Here is a 23,228-nt window from a genome sequence, read left to right as displayed (position 1 = left end):
TTTTTCATTAGAAATGCACTTCTCTGTGCCACCATTAGATATCTTTTATGTAGGAAATGCTCTCAACAATGTAGGTTGCAACTGAGAATCATTCAGTTTTTAATATTTGTTACAAAAGTTTGGTCTATTGTTCTGCATAGCATGGGGCTGTAAAATATTGCTGTATGTTGAGCATGTAAGTTCAGTCTGAATAGAAGCGAATTTTATGCTGGTATCACAAGGTGAAATCTTGCTGCTTTTTCTGTGATTTTTGGTGGTTTTTTGTTACGAGAAGCCTAGCCTAACAGAGCATTCAGCAAATAGCATTATGGTGTTTCTACATAGAAAACGCATGTTTTCTTCTCACTCTGACCTTGACAAAACCCCAGACCTTCCTCTCTTATATTTCACTGAAGTTAAAAGCTCAAATCCCTGGGTTTTTTTTTCCAAATACACCTACCTATTCTTTGTCAGTGAGGATTGCTGTATCCTGTCATTCTAATATTTGTTCTGTGCTGCATTGCCAGGGTCAGCAATGAAACATGGTTATCTTGGGATCTAATGAAATAGTTTCCTGCCTCCTGTAATTCTCACAGTGGCTCAGACATTTACCCTTTTCACCCATTGGGACTAGCCTCATAATAACTATACTACTATGAGAGCAGAGCTGTCTCGATTGTTTGCTGTATTTCCAGGAAGTCAGATATTTGAAACACTTGAACATTTTGCTCTTCTTTCAATCCCCCCATGTGATAGAGTTTTTTACAGCCTAATAAACCTAGTACATGTTCAGTTTGAGTCTTAGTATCTACATGAGTTTTAGAGTATTAAATTGCAGCATGCCAGATATTATCTGGAAGAATTTTTCAAGGCAGAATTTCAAATATATTCTGTTATACTACATGAGTATTTCTTTTTTTCAGCCCATTTTCCTTTATCCTTATCATATCTCTCTCATTAGAATATGTGGTGGGCTTTACCCTAGACATAGCTGTGATGAGGCTCTGGATCCTTGATTTCTCTCCCCTGTATTACTATTCTTGTGATGTCTCTGGGCATGGTTTCATTATGTGCCTGTGTTTCTCAGCTGTGAGGTGACAGTGCTGGCCCAGCTGAGCTGTAACATGCTCCTACCAAATAGACCTCTGTGAATTTACTTGGAGCATGTTGGTAAAAATGGATTGAGTAACCCTAAAAACCCCATATGAGTTGCTATTTTCAAAGCAGTTTTAGAGTTTTGGACAGTCTTCTAAATAAAAACAATAGTTGCCAAAAAATTGTAAAAAGAACTCCTTAACACCAATGTGGCATTAAAAAGCAGGAATTCTTTATTCACTGATGGATGCATGAGGGGATATTTTCTCTGTAATACTGTGCATGCTGAGGACAGAAAAGGCTCCTGTTCCTGTACTGTTTTTTACATACATGTTCAGAGATTTTCCCAGAAGAAACATTCCTTCAATAACCATTTCCCCAGAGTCATTAGCATTAGCATGTATTTCCTCCCATTGGCATATATTCCATATGTTCTTTTTCCCAGGGATCCTTCCAGTGGTTCCTGGTGGCTGGTGACCTTGATTCTTACTTTGACAGCCCTATGAGCTCAGTGCTGCTTTCCAAATTAGGAGAAAAGATGGTATAACTGGTGTAGTTCATCAACTTGGGAGTCCTTAGATTAATGAAGTGTAGTTTTACTCCTTTCCTTGGTCAATGTTTACCATAGTTTTGATTGTATGGGTCCATAGGCTAATGATTTTGCAAAATGATTTTTGTACTAGCACAATAGGTGCAAACAATTCTTCATCTGGCAATAAATCAATCTCTATCTCCGAGTGTTCTGAAATCACAAGTACTGGTGTGCTATTAGGTGTATGTGCATTTAAATACACAGCACAATGTCTTTGTGCTATTTCTGTCTTAAGCAGCAGAGTTATGATATGTGAAGTTCATTTTTTTTCCTTTTGAATTATATCCTAATCTATTTCTTTTCACTGTAAGTCTGAGTTCTCCATACTGACAGTCTTTTACATTTGCATTAGGCCAGAAATGTATGATAACATTATATTAGAAATTTATGAAAAGTAGTTCATTCCATCCTTCTTTCCCTGATTTTCCTTCGAAGTTATGCTGAGTGAGGTTCAACTGAAATGTCATCTGCACAGATTTTTATATGAAGTTACTACCGTTTTTAGAAGTCTGGCTTACAGATTCCCAACAGTAAAGGCTGTTGAAACTATATTTTGACTCAAGGGAATATCTATGAATCCATTGCAAAAGAAATATGTTGTTTGATGACCCTGCATTTTCACTTAGTGCTTCTTTTTCTAGTGATATGTGTTCCCTACAAATTAACTCATAGACAGTGCTGCAGTTCAGAAGTTCAAGTTTAAGACAAACAGAAAAGAAACCATCAAATCTCTCAGGAACTGCCTCAAAGTGAGAGTCAATAGGTAGCTCTGTGTCCCCTTCAGATGTAAAATACTTCAATTAACTGACATATCTTGCCAGTGTGGATTTGTCTGACACTCTCAAAAGGCTCTTTGTAAAGCAGTGAACTGAAAATCAGCATCTCTATAGCAAAACTGCGTCCCTGTCAGGTGTGTCATGTTGTAATAGCATTTTTTCACCTAAAGAATCATCAAATATGATACAGTATAAATTGAAATTGTAGATTAGAAATACTTTTTCAGTAATGGAGGTGTTTCATAACACAGAGTATGAGGGGCTAACAATAAATGGAAATTGCTTACAGCTTGTTTTGCACTGAGGTGATCCTCGTTCTTTTGGGATCCAGGTAAGCAATATAAGCAGCCATTGGGGTATCTAAGTTATCCAGTGACAGATGGGAATTATAGTGAGTGACAGCAACCTTGCATCTGTGAAAAACGAGGTTTACTTTCCTGGTAAAATTTAAAAAGTTTAATAAAAGACAATAAGAGACAAACAGGAAAGGAGAAGGTCTAACAGCTGGGTGCTTGGCCTTCAGCCAAAAGCGCACACTAACTCAGAAAACACTTCTTTAAACGCATCAACGTGTTGCATATTCATAGACCTTCATGCGTTGTTCAAAATTATCCCCCCCAGCCTGTAAATGAACAATTTTTAAACTTTTCCTTGTGGCTCTATCCTGTTGGTACTTTGTGATAATGGAGGATCAGTAAATTCCTTCCCTCGGGTTCTGGTGTTCGTCACCACTATCTTCATCCAGATAATCCGAGAATGTGAAGAATTTCCTGATTATATTTTTTACCATTCTCTGAGTTAGTTACATGAACAAAATCTTTTTACATCACCATGTTATAGTCCAAGAAAAATATATATTTATCACACTACTATGTCTAAGTTTTGTTAATAGCAGAAGTAAAAGTATATTCATACAGCAAAGTTTTCCAACATTATACATATAGCATTCGTTTTAATATTTGCGAAAAGCCAATACTATAATATGTACTTATAACACATCCTTCCTGATGCTGCTGGGACCTTGCCTGCTGTGGCATTGGGTGAGCCCAGAATGGCACAGAACATCCTGTGTCTCTTCCATCCATGGTGAGTGTCACCAGCCTTTCTGTTCACCTGAAATTTTTAGAGTGTCTCAGTCATTAACATGTGTTCATCAATCACTGAGAATGGTCAAGTTTGGAAGATGGGCTTTGCTTTGAAAAGTCTCTTGGATGATTTGCTCCACTATCTTCTATCAATAAAATCATAGCTCTTGTACAGGTGCATATAATATTTCAAGGACATGACAATATGTTTACATAGACTTACAACTTACAACATACACATTGATTTTGCTTGCTCTAATTATAATATTGTGTAGAGGAGCTACACAGTATCTGAGGCATGCACAAGAGCAGTAGCAGTGGCTGGTCTGCCATGGCAGGCTCGTGTGGTGTGCTACAGGGGCCACACATTCATGAAAAGGAAGAAAAGTTGTGTCACTGACTCCAGACCACAGTTTTCTAGCTTCATGACTCGCTATAACATTGGAGATTGAATTGGAACTTGTGAATTGTGCTTTTGACAAAGTACTCACTGTGTTACCTGCCCAGTGAGCCAGTGTAGCTCTGGTAAATTAAGAGGTCTTACAGTGGGTCTTCGTGGTTAGAGAAGTAGGCTTTTTTTTAATTTAAAAAAAAGTCATATCCCGAGTGAAGCAAACTCTTTGTGCTTCTGAAGACCTTATGGAGTGTGTAGGTGATGCTAATTTTGCAGAATGAATCGGATGTCTGACTTCTACCTACCTGCACTCCTTCTTTTTACAGATTTCATTCTTTCACACTCATACATTCTTACTCTCAAGAACTAAGACAGGTATGTGGACACAGGTGGTTACCTCTGGAGCATTTGTGTGATATAGGACAGGGGACATCAGGTCCTTAGCATGTGTCTTACTGATTGGTTATGGAAACTAGTTTTGTGCATTAGGGGTGGATGGTGAGTTTGATATTGTGCATCATATTTCATTCCTCCAGAGGAGTGAATTTCACAGTTGTCTTTATCTGGATATCTTATGGCTCTACTCCTGTTCTTCATTGTCTTAACACCTTATCTTTGGATCAGCTTGTTCTTCCTTTTCTTTTACTTGAAATCACAACTATGATACTGCAGCTGACTTTGATAACTATGATAACTGCTGACTTTCCTTTTAATCCCTGTTCTGCTGTTTCCTGTGGTGTGCGTGTGAGCACATGTATAAATGGCTTTTTGTACTTCATTGGCACTGATGTTAATTGTTTTGCTTTAAGTCTCTTTAGAAAAGCAGGAAATCATCCACCTTCACTTGTAGGAAGCACTGATATTTGCATTCTGCTGTTGCAATTGTGCAAATGGCCATCAACCCGTGCTGGGTATGTTCTGTGACAGTTTGCTAAGTATCAAGTTCAGAGATGTGTGAAAGCTTCCTTTCTGGAAAAGAAAAGGACAGCTGCCATGTCCGTGTCCGGTGCCAGCACAGGTTTAGCCAGCCAGCTAAGCACTCCCTCGCTGCTGCTGACTGAGGTGTTCTCCTGTCTGTGCCGCTGATCCTCTGCTCTGTGGGCCACCGGCCATGCTCCTGTGGATAGGTGTCAATGGAGGAAAGAAGACTTCACATTTTGTGAAAGCCGCTGTTGTGAAAAGCGAGATTCTAGAGGGAAAATCCTGATGATGCTGGTGAAGTGGCTTGAAAGCTTCTGGGAAAGTAAAGTGGTGACTGAAAGAGCTCAGAGTGACAGGTTTTGCTGATTTTCAAAAGTTTGTTTAAATGGTTTTTAATTTGCTGGCAACTTCCGCTTGAGCGAATAGAGTGAATCAGGAGCTGGAATACAGTGTGTCATCCAGAAATAAATACCCAAGGGTGAAATCTGGGCTTCATTGAAGCCAGTGAAATCTCTGGTTACTCTTTCAGTAGAACTAGATAAGTCATGGCTGCTCAATTTGCATAGACTTCTGCAGTTATCTTACAGCTGGGAAGACAGGTCACCCTGTGACAAAGATGCTGACAAAGCAAAAGCATATTATCCTCTTAAATTTGTTATCCTTTGCAAATTGCTTACTGGGAGACAACGCATTTCACGAACAGGAGTTTTCATCATCAGGCAGTAATGTGTATTTGACACTGTCAGGGAACAAGGCTGGGAACTACCTAAGATTTTGGTTGAGCTAAGACAGGTCCATCCTACAAATATGCCTGCAACCCTGGATGTTGCCTCTGATTCCTGGTCTCATTGTTTTGTGTATGGTTTTCAAATCCCATCCTCTCTGCAACTGGCCTCTTCTGTTTATGAAGGAAAAAGAAAGTAGTGGAGGGAGAGATGAGCCCTTGTTCAGAAGTGCTGAGGAAGCTGTGACTGGACACATGACATGGGTTGCAGATTTCTTGCTTGTAAAGGCAAATCTTTGTTGGACTACTGCCTTTTGCTTTCTTAGGGTGACAAATGGGATCGATCTGGAGCCCTGCTGCAGTTGAACATGTAGGAATACAAATGCACAGCATGAGACATGGTCTTCCTTCTTCCATTTATCGTTGGTTTAGCTTCAGACAAACGCATGTGGATGTAGCAGTGCTTGGAGGAATGCCAGGCTCTCTGCCTTCTCATGGAGCCTCCACATATTCCTCTCTCCTCCTGAATAATCTTCTGGCCACCCGTGTACACCAAATTCCTTTTATTATTGTCTCTGCTTTATTTGGATAAAGGGGCAGGGTTTATTTGAATTGGGTGTTTTGTGTTTGGTGTTTTTTTTCCTTCTTAGCCAATGCAAAATGAATTAAAACTCTGTGAGGATCAGAGTGGGACAATTTATGGCAATCCCATTCTTTGAGTTTCACATTTTTGGGGGTGTTGAGTAAGCAAGCTCTTGTTGCTGTAACGTGATTATCAGTGTACCACCATATACCTTAAAATTTCACTTGCTCTGGAGACATGAGATTATCCATTACTTACAGGGAGTACCCAGCTGCAGGAGTATTGTGTGAAACAGTTGTGTGTACTGCATTGATCAATGCCAATGGAAGCATGGTTAGTCTGTGGCTGGCAGCACTCTAATTAAGCCTTCCTTTGAAAGTAACTGAGAGGTCTGTTATTTTGGCCTCTCATTCTGAAGGATATGCTTTTATTTAGAGGTTTTTCCAACTTAACTTTTTATGGAGTCTTTATAAATGCCTGAAGCAGCAGAAATCTCTGGATAATCTTTCTCCTTTCAAACATTTGATTAAAAAAAATATTGTTCTGAAAGTTAATGTGTGCCTCCTACCAGCTTATACTCCATTTCCAGGAACTGCAATGTGGAGTTCTTTTCTGACATTCCATTGTCCAAGGTACTTGCCATAAGCACAACTCTGTTTTCCACAGGCTGATATTAAGCGAGTCATGTGTGATCACAAGGAGAGAGTTTATTCTTATTAGTCACCTATAGAGTAATCAGAACTGCTATGCTGACAATTCACATAAAGAACTCTAGAGAATAAGGATATAAGTGTAGCCAGACAAATAACGGCTTTAAATTTAATGAGCGTAATTACTTTAGTAGGAGATACAGAAAACATGTGTTCTGTAAGTATAGTTGTTCATGAAATTCATATTTTGGAAGACCTTTCTCTGCCCTGACTGCTACAGGCCCAAGACTCATCTTGCCGTGTTACTATGAATTTGGCTTAGACTGAGCCTTGCTCTCGGGATCAGATTTATATGACAACTGCAATAAAACTGGTTGAGTGTGCTGGTGGCTCAAATAGGTAAAATTCTGGGTCCCTTTGTGCTCGTGGCATTAAAATTTTGTGTCTCTGTATGTTCCATTTAAATAATCAGATTTGTTTATTACAGTTAAACCAGATTGGTCTTGCTTTTGGTCATCTCCAATTTAGGCTGGTGTTGAAGATACCTAAGAAAGTGGCCAACCATGAGTTGTGGCTCTTTCAGCTGTGTGGTCCATGAGAAGTGTAGTGAATACCAGTCCTTCCAGCACAGAGAGTTGCTCCCTGAATAATAATGGAATATAGCTTGCAAGAGGCTGCTGAGGATGATCTTGTCCATCACCTGACCGAAGTTCTAAGTTAACTGTTGTTCAGGGTCTTGTCCTAGTTGAGTTTTGAAAGTCTCCAAGGATGGAGGGTACACAGCCATTCCAGGCACTTATTTTGCTGCCATGCCACTCTGAGGGTGGATTTTCCTTTGTTTTGTGTGAATTTCCTTGGTTTCAGATTGCGACCCTGTATCTTGCCCTTTTCCTCTGTGCTGCTGGGAAGGGTCTGACTCTCTACTCTATCCCCTTTCAGTCAAATGCAAGTAGGTCTCCCTTTTCTTAACCTATTCTACATGTGCTGGAAAAAGAAAAACCCAGTTCCTTTTTCTCTTCTCTAGGGAACCTTTCAGACACCCTTGGAATTTACTTTGCTTTCCTGACTTCTTCTCTTCCAGGGCTGCTTGTTTAACTGGCCTATTATGACAATGAGCTCTAGATAACGCTAGCCTCTCTTTATTCTCATATTTAATTTGCAACAGCTATAGAAATCAGCCGCTTTAGATGTTCATGACTGTAGTCAGTTCTCTTCCCATCTACTTGGTGACTCACTGAGGTGGGCATGCTGTAAGGGCTTGTTTTAAAAAAGGTTGAGAAACGCAAAGAAGAGCAGAGCAAGTCCTTACACTTGTCTCTAAATGTCACTTCAAGGGTAATATAGTGCTGTTTTTTTATTATATAAGACCTTTCCTGTGGGTTTTAAAAGTACCTTAAAGGAGATAGAGCTTTTTGTCTTCCTCTGTGAAAATGTGGAGAGTGGAAATACCCACTGTAGCTTCTAATATATTTAGTTTGAATGGCAAAGAATTATTCAGAGTATAGGCTTCTGCCTAAGAATGACATTTTACTGCTTTGTGCTGCATTTTAGTGCTTTGAAGACAAGATGGTAACTATATTGCTTGTTTTCTTATTCAAGGAGAAGACCTTCCTGTTCTTTGAGAAACAAATCCTTAATTTTGCTGCTTAGCAAAAATACCACCATTTACCCTATAGTCAGAATGAAGTTAGCTGGGTTTTTTTTTAATTACTTATAAAATGGTTTGGTTTGGGAGGGACCTTATTTTCTTTTTAATTGACAGAAAATAGTAAGAAATATTAAAAGGTTCTAAATCAAGTAGATGTTCTGTGGCTTCTAGGATATATGTAAATAAAGCTAAGTGTTTTGCAGCAGAAGAATACCATTTCTTTCCAAATATGAGAGCAAATCCCAGAAGCCCTCATAAAGTGAGGCCCAGGTAATTTAAAGCTTTCAGGTGATTCACTAAGCGACTGGGTTGTTCTTATTATTCACTACTAGCATGACTTTGCTTAGACCACTCCTAAAATGCTCTATAAATGTGCTCTGACTATGGAATGTGACTTTTCACATTAGCTCCCCATATGTAATAACTAGAATGTCTCAGCAGGCTGGCAAGTCTTGAAGAACTGGATCTTGCAATTAATTCTTTGCTGCTTTATTCAAACAAGCACAGGAGATAGAATTGCAATCATTTCAGCTATTTCATAGTTAGAAAAAGAGAAGAAAATTAGTTAGTAAAAAAAATCAAGTTTTTGTGAAAATGGGATTTTGGTGCTCAGTGCAAATGTATTAGGGCCTCTATGGAAGCTTGGTTTCATCTCTGCCTTCAGGCACATTTGGTTTAAAAAAATTAAAAGTCTTTGACAGTCTTACATGATTGTTGTGGTAATGCTTCTCTTGGTTTTAATTGAAATTTTCTAATAGCTGGATGTTGGTCTGATGGCAATTTGAGCAAAATTGTAAGCCAGCTTATGTTTCATTAACAAGATATTAATTATTTTGTGTACAGAAATAATTATTTGCCATGGGAATTTTGAACAGAGCAGTTTTAAAATTACCAGAATGAAACTAATTTGTTGTGTTGTAGGTAAGCCGTGCTCTTTCTTAGAAGCTTCCCCCTTTTGTGTTTTCTGTGTCTGGAAGGAATGCTCAAGGCTGGGGAATTGAAATTCCCATTTAGGGTGCAGTTAAAAGCAATTAAATAGAAGTCCTTATTCACTCCTCCTTTTGCTGGATTGCAGATGAATAATGGATGTTGGCATTGAATGTTCGTTTTCATGGTAGTGCTTTCTTCTTGTCTATAAATATTTCCTAACCATCACATTTAGGAGTGGTTTTGTTCTTTGTAAAAAGGCAGAGTGGTTGCCTGAGGCCTCACATATTGATGGCAATCAGCACACTGTATACTGGGACTGCAGAGGCATGGCTACATCTGTAGCTGAGTTGAATATAATGTTCTCTGTGTTCTCTGAAGGCTTTTTTGATTAGCATCTGAGATGTGAATTTCAAAATGACTAGATACTGAGGGGATCCACTGAGAACAAACAGAAGCATCCATTGTTCACTCTTTTACCCAAATCATCCTTGGGGAAAAAGCCTATGAGTTGTTGACATTTGTCCTACTGCTCTACATCAGTAAATAGACTCAGAATTAGTTATGTTTTCCATGTTTCTGATCTCCTTAGCATTTCTGACATAGGTTAAACCTCCTCTGCCTTGGCTTGCAAGTCCCTTTTGCCAGTGAAATTTCTTATGCAGATATTGACTTGTGACTTTATCATTGCAACAGCATTTGCATTTTTATTGAAGAGAGCTGAATTAAGCAACCTGCTATTTGGAAATAAAGCTAAGTGCTTTTTGCCTTTAGGTGGTAGCTTCTTCAAGTATCCTTTATAGATTTCTCAGTTGGCTGTACCATGCTTATAGTGTCATTAAGGTTGGAGAAGATAGCTTAGGTAAAATCCAAACCTTGACCAAACACCACCTTGTCAACTAAATCATACCACTGAGTGCAATGTCCAGTCATTTCTTAAACACTTACAGGGATGGTGGTTCCAGAACCTCCCTGGGCAGCCTATTCCAATGCCTGACCACCCTTTCAGTGAAGAAATTATTGATGTTCAATCTGAACCTCCCCTGGCACAGTTTGGGGCAATTTCCTCTTGTCCTGTTGTAACTATAGTATCTTTTATTTCAGATCATGAATGGATCTGTTCTAACATCTTTTTGACTCAGCAGCAGATACTCTCCTCTACACTTTCAAATGGGGACTTGAGCTTCCTCAATTATCTGTAGCAAACCATAAATTGAAAAAAACTATCCTTTAAAGTTTAATTTTGACCATTTTCAAAAGGCAGACTGCTTGCATGAGAGTAAATAAGAAACCCCCAGTTGGTTACCTTGCTTCATACTGACCCCCAGTTTGTTACTTTACTTCATCTGCAAGATGAAGTAAAAGGGATGTTGTTACATCAAGAAAATAAAACTCGAACACACAAAAATCCTATTCTTCTTGTGTTCCATACAGCATAAAACTGATCATCTTGAGTCTGGAAACTTTGAAGCTACCAGTGCTTAGCCAGGTGCTTGGGTACAATGGTATTTTGATCAATTATCTCATTGATTTTGACTGGAGAACAGGTTAAGTCTAGGAACCTTGTTTGGTGTTCTGAGCTGAAAGCTAAATTAGTGATGAGATAGTTGCTCAATCTTCTGCCTCTGCAGAATAGTTCAGTATCCTGCTTTGCTGAACACAGGAGGCATCAGATAATTATCTGTTTTCAGCTAGCCTGCCAACCCAGAAGTTCATGATCTAGTTTTCTTGCCTAGAAGCCCATGACGATTCAGGCTGTGTTCTCAATATGTTTTTGAGTTTTCAATCTGCTTCGCTGCATGTGCTGTCCATCTCACATGCACTATCCACACAATGCCTATAATTTTTTTTCTTCAGTCATCATTGAGCATGCATCTGACTGTGTTTTGGTTGCAATATGCCAAGTATTTGCATTTGAAGGATTTAATCGTTTCAGTATTGGCTTCCAAAAGGAAACTATTGACGTGTCTCATCCATCTTAAATGCACATGAGAAGGTCATGCCAGCTGCATAAAGATTTAATCTACATTATGACAAAATTCAGAGGCATAAAACTTTACTAAGTTTTAAGAAAGCAGCTATAATGTGACTAGAACCCATCAGTCACCTGTGCAAGGGTGTATTTGGCTGTTGCAGTGCTGAGGAACATGTTGGATTTAGATTCAGTGCCCTATCACAAGTTATGGAGGAAACAGTTTTGTACCAACTTAGTTTGAGGGAAGGAGCAGATCCTGCTCAGATGCTGCTCCTCTGCTCAGCTATTCTAGAGCATCCTAGAGGAATATCCTAGAAGGGATTTTCTCATAGACTTCTGTCTGCCACTGATTGCTCCTTAGCAGAAAAATTTCAAACAACCCGAGCTTTTGTCAAAGAATTTTGAAAAAAATACCAAACAAAAAACCCCAAGAAAAAAGCCCATATATAGTAAAAAAAACCAGTCTCATCTGAGAGACATAAAATTGCAAGAGACTAAAGGAATGTTTGGTGATAAATGGGCATTCAAGTTGTGCAACAAAATAAAGCCTGTTCCTGGCATTAACCTGTAGCATTCTGAGCAAGGATTTCTATCTGTGATGCCATATTGATGTTTGACTAGGAAATATGCTACCCTCTTGGATAACCCGGCCTGTTTTTTCCCTACTTTTGTCCTGTGAATGTTGAGGCAACTGATAGGTAATACATTCTGCTGTACAGCAAGTTAGCAGCTCAAATAGGTGATCATTTGAACAACTTCAGTGCTGTTGCATTATGCATCAGAAAATACTGCATTCAGTGTCAAAGACATAAAGGTAGGCTTTCTGCTTGTCCTGGTCATGTTTATTGCTTATTCACGATTACAGAGTAGGAGGATTAATTTTTCTGAAGCATTTCAGAATTCCAGCCCCAGGAGGTCATTAGTAAAAATAAAAGATAAATTCAGAAATAGCAGCCTTTGTTGCCTACTTAAACGTTTTAAACTGTTTTTTTAAAACTTTGTTTTAAACTGATCTTTTGCATGTGTGCTGCTTTCTACATCTAAATTAGAAATCTAGCTTCTCTTTTTCCTTTCTTTCTTGAAGAGCTAAATATAATTTGTTTTAGATTTCATTTTATGCCACTGCACACTAGCTTTCTACTGCTGTTTATATTTATCATATAAATATGACGTGCCTGGAGCAGTCATTTTTCTATTGTTCCTTTGCAAATCTGTGCCCATTTTGTTCACAGCATTATTTCTGTCATGCTTGTTTGTTTCTGACAGTATAATTTCCATCTGGGGTTACATAGAGTTCAACAGTAAATGGTGTTTTTCCTCCAAAGTTACACCTTTCTGCACGATCAAATTGACCTCTTCTTTGTGTACACTCACTTTTACCACCCTTTATCATGACCTCAAATAGTGATCACTATTTTATTGTTCTCAACGTTCAAATTTTAAGATGCCTTTGAAAAATCATGATAGTTTTACACAATTCTGAGGTTTCAGGAGGTCCATATATATACATAGTTTGATGGTGTCTTGTTACTTGACTTTTATGACCAGTTTATAGAAAAAAGTATCTTCCAACTCAATCAAGAGCATCCTTTCAAATAAAATCTTGAGAGAAGTGCTGGGACCAGTGGAAAGAGAAAATCTGACTGCTCTCTGTTAGGACAGTCTTTGTTGAAGCAGTAAACTTGCCTCAATCTTTGTAGCTGATTTAAGCTATTGTGCCTACTCTAGGGAACAGAAGCCCTGAAGGGCTATGCAGCCCCTTCGTAGTCCAAACTTGGATCTGGAAGAGGTCAGGAGGGCCCCACGCTGTGGTTACTGAAACCAAGAGCCAACAAGGGACCAATAGTGATTTCTAAGTGGCTTTAATGAGGAGTCCCACCAAGCAGCACCATGCTGAAAAGAACAGTGGTAATTAACTGGTACATCTGCAGAGTATAGTACAGCACCTGTTCAGAATACTTGAGACCATTCTTTCTTTGCTCAGGCTTCCATGGCAGGCTGGTAATCCCTCATATATAGTACCATGAGATCTATTCAGCAAACCAGTTGGTATCCAACTCATGACCCAAATGCAAGTGAACTTCCTTTAACTTGCAGTCCAGGTCATCACCACCTCATGTGAACAGTTACTTGAAATATTTCACATCATAACAAGGTTATCAGGTTTTATAGATAAGTAGAAGTACTAAGCAAATGATTAAAGCATAAAATCAAAAAAGAACAAATATTTGGCTACTAGCTGAAAAGTATTGATATGTGGCTTAATTTAAAATAATTGATCTCATGGAAGACTTTAAGTGAACATGTCTGCAAAGTTTAAACTTTTTGGTGTTCTGTGGCTATTAAATACAGAAGCAGAACTTTTTGCTAGGTTATAATTATAAGGTATTTCATGTTCATCTCCTTGTTGAATCAATCTGCATAATTGCCATCAATATCAAAAGTGAACTATGATTGCTTGCTTTCTTTCCCCTGATTTTTAACATCTTGATAGCAGTTTAAGAAAGAAATTAAATATTCTGATATGGATGAGTTGGGACAGGCTTGGCCATCAAAGAAATGAGGAAGAAATTCTACTGTACAGTTGACTTAGCAGTGGGACAGTGCTAGATGCACCTTCAAAGCACATTATGGAAAACCTGGTATGCATCTGGAAGGCTGTCATCACTGTGTACTGGTGTTTATTCTCCAGTAGGTAACACTTATCCGTGAGCTTCTCCATCCCTACAAGTCCTACCTGCTCTTCTGCTGTGTTTTGATTTTACCCTTGGATAAGTGGCCTTTACATTTGTCCTGTAGGGTCTTTATTTGATTGGTGCTTTTTGCTCAGTCTCAAACTAGGAGCAGTGAGCCATTGAATGTAAGTATGTAGACGAAGGTAATTTATTAGCAGTGTTCTTGAAAAAGTTGTCTTAGATTCACAGATATCAGCACTTAAGTTTCATTAAATTGAATTTCTTGTTATTTGGAAAATCCTATTTGGCAAGCTGCTGACACTTGCTATTTCAGTAACTTACAGCTTTTTGAGAAGACAGCTGGGCTAATACATTATTGAATATTTTTAGAATCCTTTAGTGCTGAGTTCACAGGATTCTCCAAGTGAAGTGGACTTAAAAGCTGAGAAGTTTTTGAAGAGAGTTTTACTTTGAAGTTTTTAAGGGGCTGCTTCAGTTCTAGTGCCAGTAAAGCTTAGAACGTGTTCTGAAAGTCTATAAATAGCAGCAGTAAAAGAATGGATTTAATTTGGCAAGTTTTGTCGATGGGAAGGCAAAGGAGGCCACAGCTTAGAGTGGGTACAAATGTGTAGTTTTATAGAACTGGGTAGAAATGAAGCTTTTAGGGATAATTTTTCAGTGAAATAGCATGTTACCATGACTCAAATATTTCTCTCATGTATTAGGAGAAGAAAATGAGAATTGTGGTCTTTCAGATGTGTTCACTTTGATTTATGATACATGAGAGAACTTCTGCCTGTGTTAGGCTAAATGCTCTTCACATTGGAAGCCCTCTTTTTTCTTTCTCCAGAATCAAGTCATGTCATTATCGACTATGTATTTTTTTTTAAAGGTAATACACTCAAATCAGGTTTTGCTTTTATTTTACTTTGTATTTTATTGCTTTTTTTTCTTTTGGTGTCTATTATGTTATTACATTTTTTTTTTATATTATTATATTATTGCTGGGTTTCCCCCCATTTTTCCTAGTTAAATGATATCATGTCTACTATCATTGCTTGTACTTTTCTGCCTTTCAGGTTGCTCCAGAGCTGTCAAAAATAACATTAGAAATTGTCACTGAGTAGTACTGTCTTATTAAATTGATCAATGTAAGCCAGTAGCAAGAAGAAAAGCACTGAAATTATCTCTATATTCAAACACTTCTCAAACAATTAAATATCCAATAGAAGCAAAAAACACTGAGTATAAATGAAATTAAGAGGCTGACACACTGTGTTTGGCATCCCAGAGGTGTAGATGTCCACTGCTTGGTTCTCAGCTCATTAATTTTCTTCCAGGTTATAGGAACGTTTTTCCATACCAGGAAATGAGCTCCTATGAGAAAAGGTTGTTGGAAAGGGAAAGCAATTCATTGACGTTTGTTGCTTATTTATACTCTTTAAACCAAAACAAACCATGTGGGTTTTTTTGTGGAACCAGAGAAGAAAAGAGTTGATGAATTATGGGCTAGCCTAGTGCAGGAAGATTAAACACTGGCACTAATTAATGGGCAGTTAGCAGAGCACCATCTTGATCTCAGTGGAGGTCGACTGGATGGGGGCCATAAATCCCTAGATGGGGATTGAGCAGCCTCAAGATGCTTCATTTCAGCTAAGTGGGATGCTGGCCCTCAGCTGCTGGGACAGTGTTTAATAGGTCAGAGTTTGGGATTTGCAGATCTATCCCATTCCTGCTGGCTGTGCAGCTGCTTGGTACTGTTGATAACTGTCCTAGGGCTTTAGTAAGTTTTTACTGTACTCTGTTTTCCCTTGCAGGCTTTTGGACAATCCTTCTCTGTTCACCGCAAAGTGGCCGAAGATGGGGAAACACGGGAGGAGACTCTTCTCCAGGAGTCTGCATCCAAGGAAGCCTATTACCTCGGCAAGATTTTGGAAATGCAGAATGAGCTCAAGCAGAGCAGGGCTGTGGTCACCAACGTTCAGGCAGAGAATGAGAGGCTTACTGCTATTGTCCAAGACTTGAAAGAGGTAAATGGGGCTGAATTTCCTTAGGGCATCATGGATAACATGGCTCTGAGTAAATGGACTATTACAGGAAATGAAAATGCTCACCTCCCAGTCTGTGATCTTCCCAGAAACCACATGGCCTGAGAAGGCTACAATTTAGAAAGGAGAAAATATACCTTTTGTTGTTTTTAAACAACACCACCACCTTACAAATATAATAAAACCTATTTCAAGAAGTATGGAGGCCTTGTGCACTTCAAAGAAGCTGTAATTTCCTAAGCATCCGTAGCATTTTGCATTGTATTTTGTAGTACTGAATTTTACATAAACATTTTCTGCACGCTTCTGGTGTTCATGCAACTCCTCTCTTTCTCAGCATTTGCATAATTTCTCAGGTATTCTGGACTGCCTAGAATTAAGTGAAGCTTTTCTTCTACTGTAAAGCAGAATTAAAATGTATGCTCATGTTTAGAAAACAGGTAACAGTAAGGAAGTCAGATGTAGTTACTGACCATATGAGATATTGAATAATTTTGGTGGAGAATTAAGTAATATTTAATAACTTGCCTTTTTTCCTCTTGGAATCTGGAAGTTGTGGAATATAGCAGAACTACATGCAAGGGAAGGCAGCACTTGGAAATGAGCCTACATCTTCCCTAGGAATGCTTAGACATAAGGGTTCTCCCCACTGTCCAGCTGCTGAAGGAGATATTTCCTATGTGATTCTGGACACTGATTACTTAATACATTAATTCGTTAATATTAATAGTTACCATGTTTTCTGTAGCTGAATGGAATGGCATCCTTTTAGCCTACAGAAAGCCCTGGAACAGGGGATCCCTGGAACTGAGGCCTTTAGTCCTATTGAACATTCTTATTCAATGGTTGTATTGCACTTGCCCATAATACAGATCAGGTTTCAGGAAGAAGTACCTATTCCAGTTAAAATATGTGTTTGTAATTGCTGTTTCAGTGGTCAACAAAAGAAAATCAAATATATTTTTAAGTATTTTTGATCTACTTGTCCTAAAATCCTATCCTAAAATCTTCTTGGTGGCAGACAACCAGCTGCTGAGAGACCTTCCAGTTTGGTTTAGCTCACAAGTCCTGATGACTTGGGGTTCAGACACAAATGAATAAACAAGTTTGAGAAAATACACATTTGTCTCTGGACTCCATTCTTTTCCTCTGGGATTCCTTCAAATGCAAATCTCCCTGTCATTTTCTATCATGGTTATTGATCTGCAATTTGTTCAGGAGGCAGTTTCAGTACCTGTCTTCACTGAAATATTGATTGCCCTAATTTCCTTGGAGATAAGAGTAACCCCTAGTGTGAAGCCAGCTTCAATTATTTCCTGCTCCAATGCTAAACAGAAACAATCCATAGTAGTTAATTAAAGTGCAATAAAGGAATTTACTTGAATAAAAATATGGCTGATAAACTGATTGTTATTATTAAGGTAATGCACCTCAAGTATCAAGTCCTTGATTATGTGGAACTTTTATTTTGTGTAACTATAATCAATGTACTTAAGTATAAATGGGATTAGTGCAGTCTGTTCATTACACCACAAGCTATTATGATTAATTACTTGAATAAGAATAATAAGAGATACAGGGTGATTGACACCTACTTCAGGCTCTTTATGATCTTTTCACGCACAGTTAAGCTGGTATTTCACCTTGTGCACAGAGGAAGACTCACTCTTGTGTCCAGCCTGGTATCCCTTAGACCTATGGCTGTGAAGTCCAAGTGCCTGCTGAAAGGAGATGACCTTCTTCTGTAAATGTTTATTAATTTTGACTGCTTGTTTCTGCCTCCTGCAAGTAGGGAAAAGCAGACTAAACTTACTCTAAATCTTTACAGCTACAAAAATGAGGAAAAAAGTAAGAAGTGCCTGGTATGTTTTGGGGTAAAGCCAGAATTAGGTGTTGCCTTGGGTGGATTGCTACAATGAGGAAGCAATTTGTCTCTTTAGGCAGTAAATCTGGAAATCTAATTAGAGAAGAAAAAAGATCATCTTCATGTGGGCCTCTGTACAGGGAGATGCAAACACAGACGGGTAGATTCTGGACAATAAGTTACCTGATTGTATCCTTTTCCCCTCCTTTCCCACTACCTCTTTCCCCTCAAGAAAAACATGCTTTATTGCTGTTTTTTAGACCTTAATAAGACATCTCATAAACTAAAGGAACAACAAAAAAAACCTCATTCCATCCACTTAGGATGCTGAAGACTGATACGTAGGTTTTCAAAAATTGACCCCTGTTATTTGTATCACATTCCTAAATAATGCACTCAGTGCTTCTCTACTCTTCAGCCTGTCCTGGGAGTTATCTCGTGAATTCATTCTGCTCTCTGAATTTGCACAGAAATCCATAGTCATATGAATGTGTATGAGCATTTTGTGAGCCATCAGAATGCACTCACATGAATGCTGATGACTTTTAGCAATCCTGGGAATGCTATAGCCCTGGAGTTTAAAAATTCATACATTTTAGCAAGTATCTGCCTTACAGTCACAGCTGCTGTCTGCAGGGCAGTTTGACCTTGCTATAAAAGGGAATGTATCAGGCTTGGGTCTCTGGAGAATTACACATCTCAGACTGCAAAAAACAAACTGATTTTGGTACCCATATCTTGAAGATATTTTTTTTTTAAGAACGTGACCATGTGCTTCACCCTGATGGGGAATAATGAACCAAGAATCTCTGTACATAGATAGCTTTTTACTTCATGTTAAAATGATTGAAAGAGTAAAACACCACCAGCTTTATTTTTGATATAATAAAAATCCCTAGAGTGTTGCGATAGGAGCCTTATTAACTATCACCTAACCAAATACAATATACATTTTTGAAAGCTGGTAGATTTTTTTTCTCCCATCTAGACCTCAGATAGGGAATGTAGGCTATTTAATTTGAACCAATACAGATTTTAAAACTGAGGCCAGAGAGATAATATTTTAGCAGTCAGAGACTAGATTTACAAAAGCTGCATGTTAGGCATCACCCAGTTTATAGTGGTGGCCTCTCTGTATGGAGAGATCATTATGGTTTTTAGATCATGTACCCTTCTCTAACAGTGTATAAATTGCCCTCATTTATAATAAATGTTAAAAAAATACTTTGTCTTTTAAAAAGATGTTTTTTATAAAGAAATCTTTTATCCTTTTCTAATTTTCTGGAGTCTGGTTTTTTTTTCCTATATAAAAGCCCTGTTTACTTACTATTGGGAGATGAGTAACTTTTTTTCCATTTGTACCAGTGAAAAAATCTCTTCCCATAATAACCATAAGTATTGGTCACTACCTTGAGAAGCTGATAACTGGCAGAGGTGGTTATGAAAGCCCAGATGACCCAGCTCAGGAGCTGGAGAAAGTTCTCCATGCCCATAGACAGGGAAATCTCCATAGAGAGGTGATGTCTGTATATACTCCTCCATCATGGGAACGGAGAATACCTTGGAACTGGGCATCTGACTCAAAACAGGTGGCAGCTGGAGGGGAAAGAGAATGAGGCAAAGACGAAGCAGGTGAGACTTGGTAGAAAATGGAGATGAAGAGTGATGGTACAGTTCAAGATTTGTCGGTGTTATGTGACTAGGCTGATGAGTTGTTTGAGGTGGACAGGTGAATGTCTTGGTGTTTGAAGGGGCTGGCAGGTATGTATCTGCTCTTTCTTCCCATTAAGACTAGTGAAAAGGAGAAAGCCAGGAAGAAAAGGTTTAAAACTTATAGGGTCTGCCACTGCAAAAGCTGCAGGGATTGCAGAAAAAAATTGATACTCGGCTACCTGCAGCCCATGAGATAGCAGATGATCAGGGAGGTTTATGTGATGACAATATTAATGGGCCATGGAAACGGCACACACCTGGGTTTCTGGAGGGCAAAAACAGGAATGAGAACAGTGGAAGAGTGGGTGGAGAGAAGATAGAAATTTGTGTTTTATTATTTGCTGAAACCAGGTGAAAATGATCTAAGGTGAAGTTGTGCTGCTCTGCTGCCCTTGAAATCAGTAGCTAAACATTTATTCACTTCAGCAGTAGAAAAATGGTGAGCTTCATGCTAATCAGAAAATTCTTAGGCATGGTAGCCTGGATGTTTTTGAGGGGAACTAATGTTTGAAAACAGAAAAAATTTGCAATCACTATCTTCAAGCTGACTTTCATCTGAAAAAATTATATATTAAGAACTGAGCCTTCTATATTAAATGTGACTTAAATAAAAATTTGCTGTTTCCTATTTAGAAAATATATTTTTTCAATATGAAAAATAAGGGATTTTTTTCTTTTGCAATTTTGAGTAAAACCTAAAACCTTTAAACGTGAATACATGTAGTCAATACCTTGTCATGGTGTAACCAGGGCAAACACACCAACTTCAGATTTTGCTTCTCTGGGTTAAGATTTGGGTACATAGTGCATCATATGCACTAAGGACTAGGATGTCCTTAGAGCCTTTGTACATTCAGTTGTCATCTACTACTGGAAGCTTTTGCAGGCATTACGTGCTTCAGTTTCTACCTTTTGTAAAATTTTCTGTCCAGCTAAAGGTCTGACTTGGCCTGAGGTCCGTCACTACCCTGTTGCTTCATGTTGAGCACTGCTGTAGGAGCAACTGTGATCCTCCAAGGAGAGGTTTTCCAGCTCACCACCTCACCCCGTGATGTCCTTCCACTCTCTGGTTCTGTGATTTTGGTGAGGTTTGGGACTCCAGTTTATTCTCTGTCCTAGGATTTGTGAATCTACTTCTTTCTCTGAAGAAAGTGCCCCAGCAGTTGGTTGGCAGGCTCTTTGTTCCTTCAGATGAAGCTGTTCCACATTGTTGGGAGATAATGTTTTGTGGGCCAGGGAGAGTGGCACTGAACAAGCTGATGGGAATGAGTGTAGCCTAAAGGCTAAATCACTCAGATGGGAATAGGGAACAAGTTCTAGTCCCTACTTCAATTAATATTGGATAAGAAATACTACAATATTAATTGGGCCAGAGAGAAGGACCCCAGCCTATGTGAGGTGGCAGCCCTCAGCAGAGGCTATCTCCATCCCTCAGACCGAGTGTGGTCTGCAGCCTGGCTCTCCCACAGCTGCTGGCCTAACTGCTGAGCTCTTGGAGGGAGGTAACTCTGTGCAACCAGGTGAGGTGACTTTTACCAACTCTGCATTGAAAAAAGATAGAAAAGCTAAGTTTGGGAGAGGAATCACTTCTAGGAATTATGTACTGCAGGAAGCACCTTTTAGCTGCTTGGTTGCAGTGATAAAGCTAGTGAGCTCTCTTCACTTTTGTTAGCTTACTTTTCTAGTAGTCGTCTAATTTCCTTCATACATAGAATAGGGAGCCTGTGACTGTGCTCTGGTGTTTACCCCAGACAGTGAAGTGATTTAAGTGACTGCAGTGTTGACTCTGACCATGCAACCTCTTTACATGATCTCATCTGCTCCCTTGTATTGTTGTCCTGTGCTCTCCAGTGTCTGCATCCACAGCTTTATCCCGTTCAGTCTACTCCAGAATGGAAGTTTGCATTGGCATCTACGCCAGTTAAAGAAAGCTTGCATTATAAATATTTATCTGCTTGCTGATATTAATGTGGCACTTGGAGCAATGGCTTTGTATCATGACCTGGACAAGGGGATTGAGTACACCCTCAGCCAGTTTGCAGATAACACCAAGCTGGGCAGAAATGTTGATCTGTTGGAGGGAAGGAAGGCTCTTCAGAGGGATCTGGACAGGCTGGATTGATGGGCTGAGGATAATGGAATGCAGCTCAACAAGGTGAAGTCTTGCACTTGGGCCACAACAACCCTATGCATTACTACAGACTTGGAAGACAGTGACTGGAAAGCTGCCTGGTCGAAGAGGATCTGGGGGTGCTGGTTTGATAGTAGCTGAACATAAGCCAGCTGTATCCAAGTGGGCAGGAAGGCCAATGGCACCCTGGCCTGAATCAGCAGTAGTGTGGCCAGCAGGACCAGGGCACTTATTGTCCCTCTGTATTTGGCACTTATGAAGCCACACCCTAGTGCCCATGTCCAGTTTTGTGGCATGAAAGACATGACAAGAAGGGCATTGAGGTGCTGGAGCAAGTCCAGAGAAGGGCAATGGATCTGATGAAGGGCCTGGAGCACAAATCCTGTGAGAAGCAGCTGAGGGAGCTGGTGGTGTTTAGTGGGGAGAAAATGAGGCTCGGAGGAGCCTTTGTCGCTGTTTGCAACTTCCTGAAAGGAAGTTGTAGCAAGGTGGGGATTGGTCTCTCCTCTTAAGTAACAAGCAGTAGGACAAGAGGAAATGGCCTCAAGTTATTGCCAGGGGAGTTTAGATTGAATATTAAGAAAAAATTTCTTTACCACAGGAGTGGTCAGGCATTGAAACAGTCTGCCCAGAGAGGTGGTGGAGTCACTAACCCTGGTGGCATTTAAAAGACACATGAATACGTTATTTGTGGATGTGATTTAATGGTGTACTGGCCATGCTGGGTTAATGGTTGTACTTGATCTTGGAGGTGTTTTCTAACCTGAATGATTCTATGATTTTTGTAGGGAGAATAATTAAGAAAATACGCTGAAGTATTTGACATGAACGTTGTCAATGGTGTTTTTATCCTAATGGATGTTAATGCAATCACTGCTTTTTGAAAGGAATCTGTAGGAGTGAGATGCTAGAGCAGCCCATGGACATGACTGTGGGTGTCAGAGGTGTCTGAGAAACAAAGCAGAGCTGGGTGTGATAGAAAGATGGCAGAACTGTTCCTCCTGTCAGGAGAGTGCTTGCATCTCAATTTAGGGCATTTGTGGCATAATTGGTAGAGCTGACAATAATTACATTCCTTTTGGAAGTTACTGTCAACTGTCAACCAGCTCTAAATGCGTAATTTTGCCCAGTGAGAGGTGGCTTTCTCTCGCCTATGTTTAGAAAGGCCTGCCATAGGGGGAGTTATTCCAGGCCACCCTCATAAATGTTTCTCCCTCCTTTGCTGATAGTGTTAATGGGTGATGTTTTTGCTTTAACAGGCTGCAAAATTTGCTAGAAATACACTGTTTCTGTCTGCTTTCAGGAAAAAATTCAGATGGAGCTTAGTCCGAAAGCTTGTTAAATGGTTTCCTCTGCTCTGTACATGTACTTTCCCTGCTCACAGGACTTCTGAAAAGAAACAAAACTATTTTCTTTGTCAAAGGAGGCAGAAAAATACAGCAGTCCTA

General features: G+C 39.3%; 1 protein-coding gene across 8 annotated transcripts in view; it reads left to right on the top strand.

Annotated features, from left to right (window-relative positions):
- BICD1 (BICD cargo adaptor 1) overlaps positions 1 to 23,228 on the top strand; it is a 173,362-nt gene that overhangs the window by 72,207 nt on the left and 77,927 nt on the right. For all 8 annotated transcript variants that reach the window (XM_014881588.2, XM_088165692.1, XM_088165690.1 and 5 more), the window contains exon 2: positions 15,842 to 16,054. In XM_014881588.2, the coding sequence (XP_014737074.1) occupies positions 15,842 to 16,054 (213 nt within the window). The remainder of the gene's footprint in view (positions 1 to 15,841; positions 16,055 to 23,228) is intronic.

The sequence above is a fragment of the Sturnus vulgaris genome, chromosome 5 (genome assembly GCF_052056855.1).
Source record: "Sturnus vulgaris isolate bStuVul1 chromosome 5, bStuVul1.hap1, whole genome shotgun sequence".
NCBI lineage: Eukaryota > Metazoa > Chordata > Aves > Passeriformes > Sturnidae > Sturnus > Sturnus vulgaris.
Note: the sequence above shows the minus strand (reverse complement) of the source record. Positions and strands in the feature narration are given on the sequence as shown.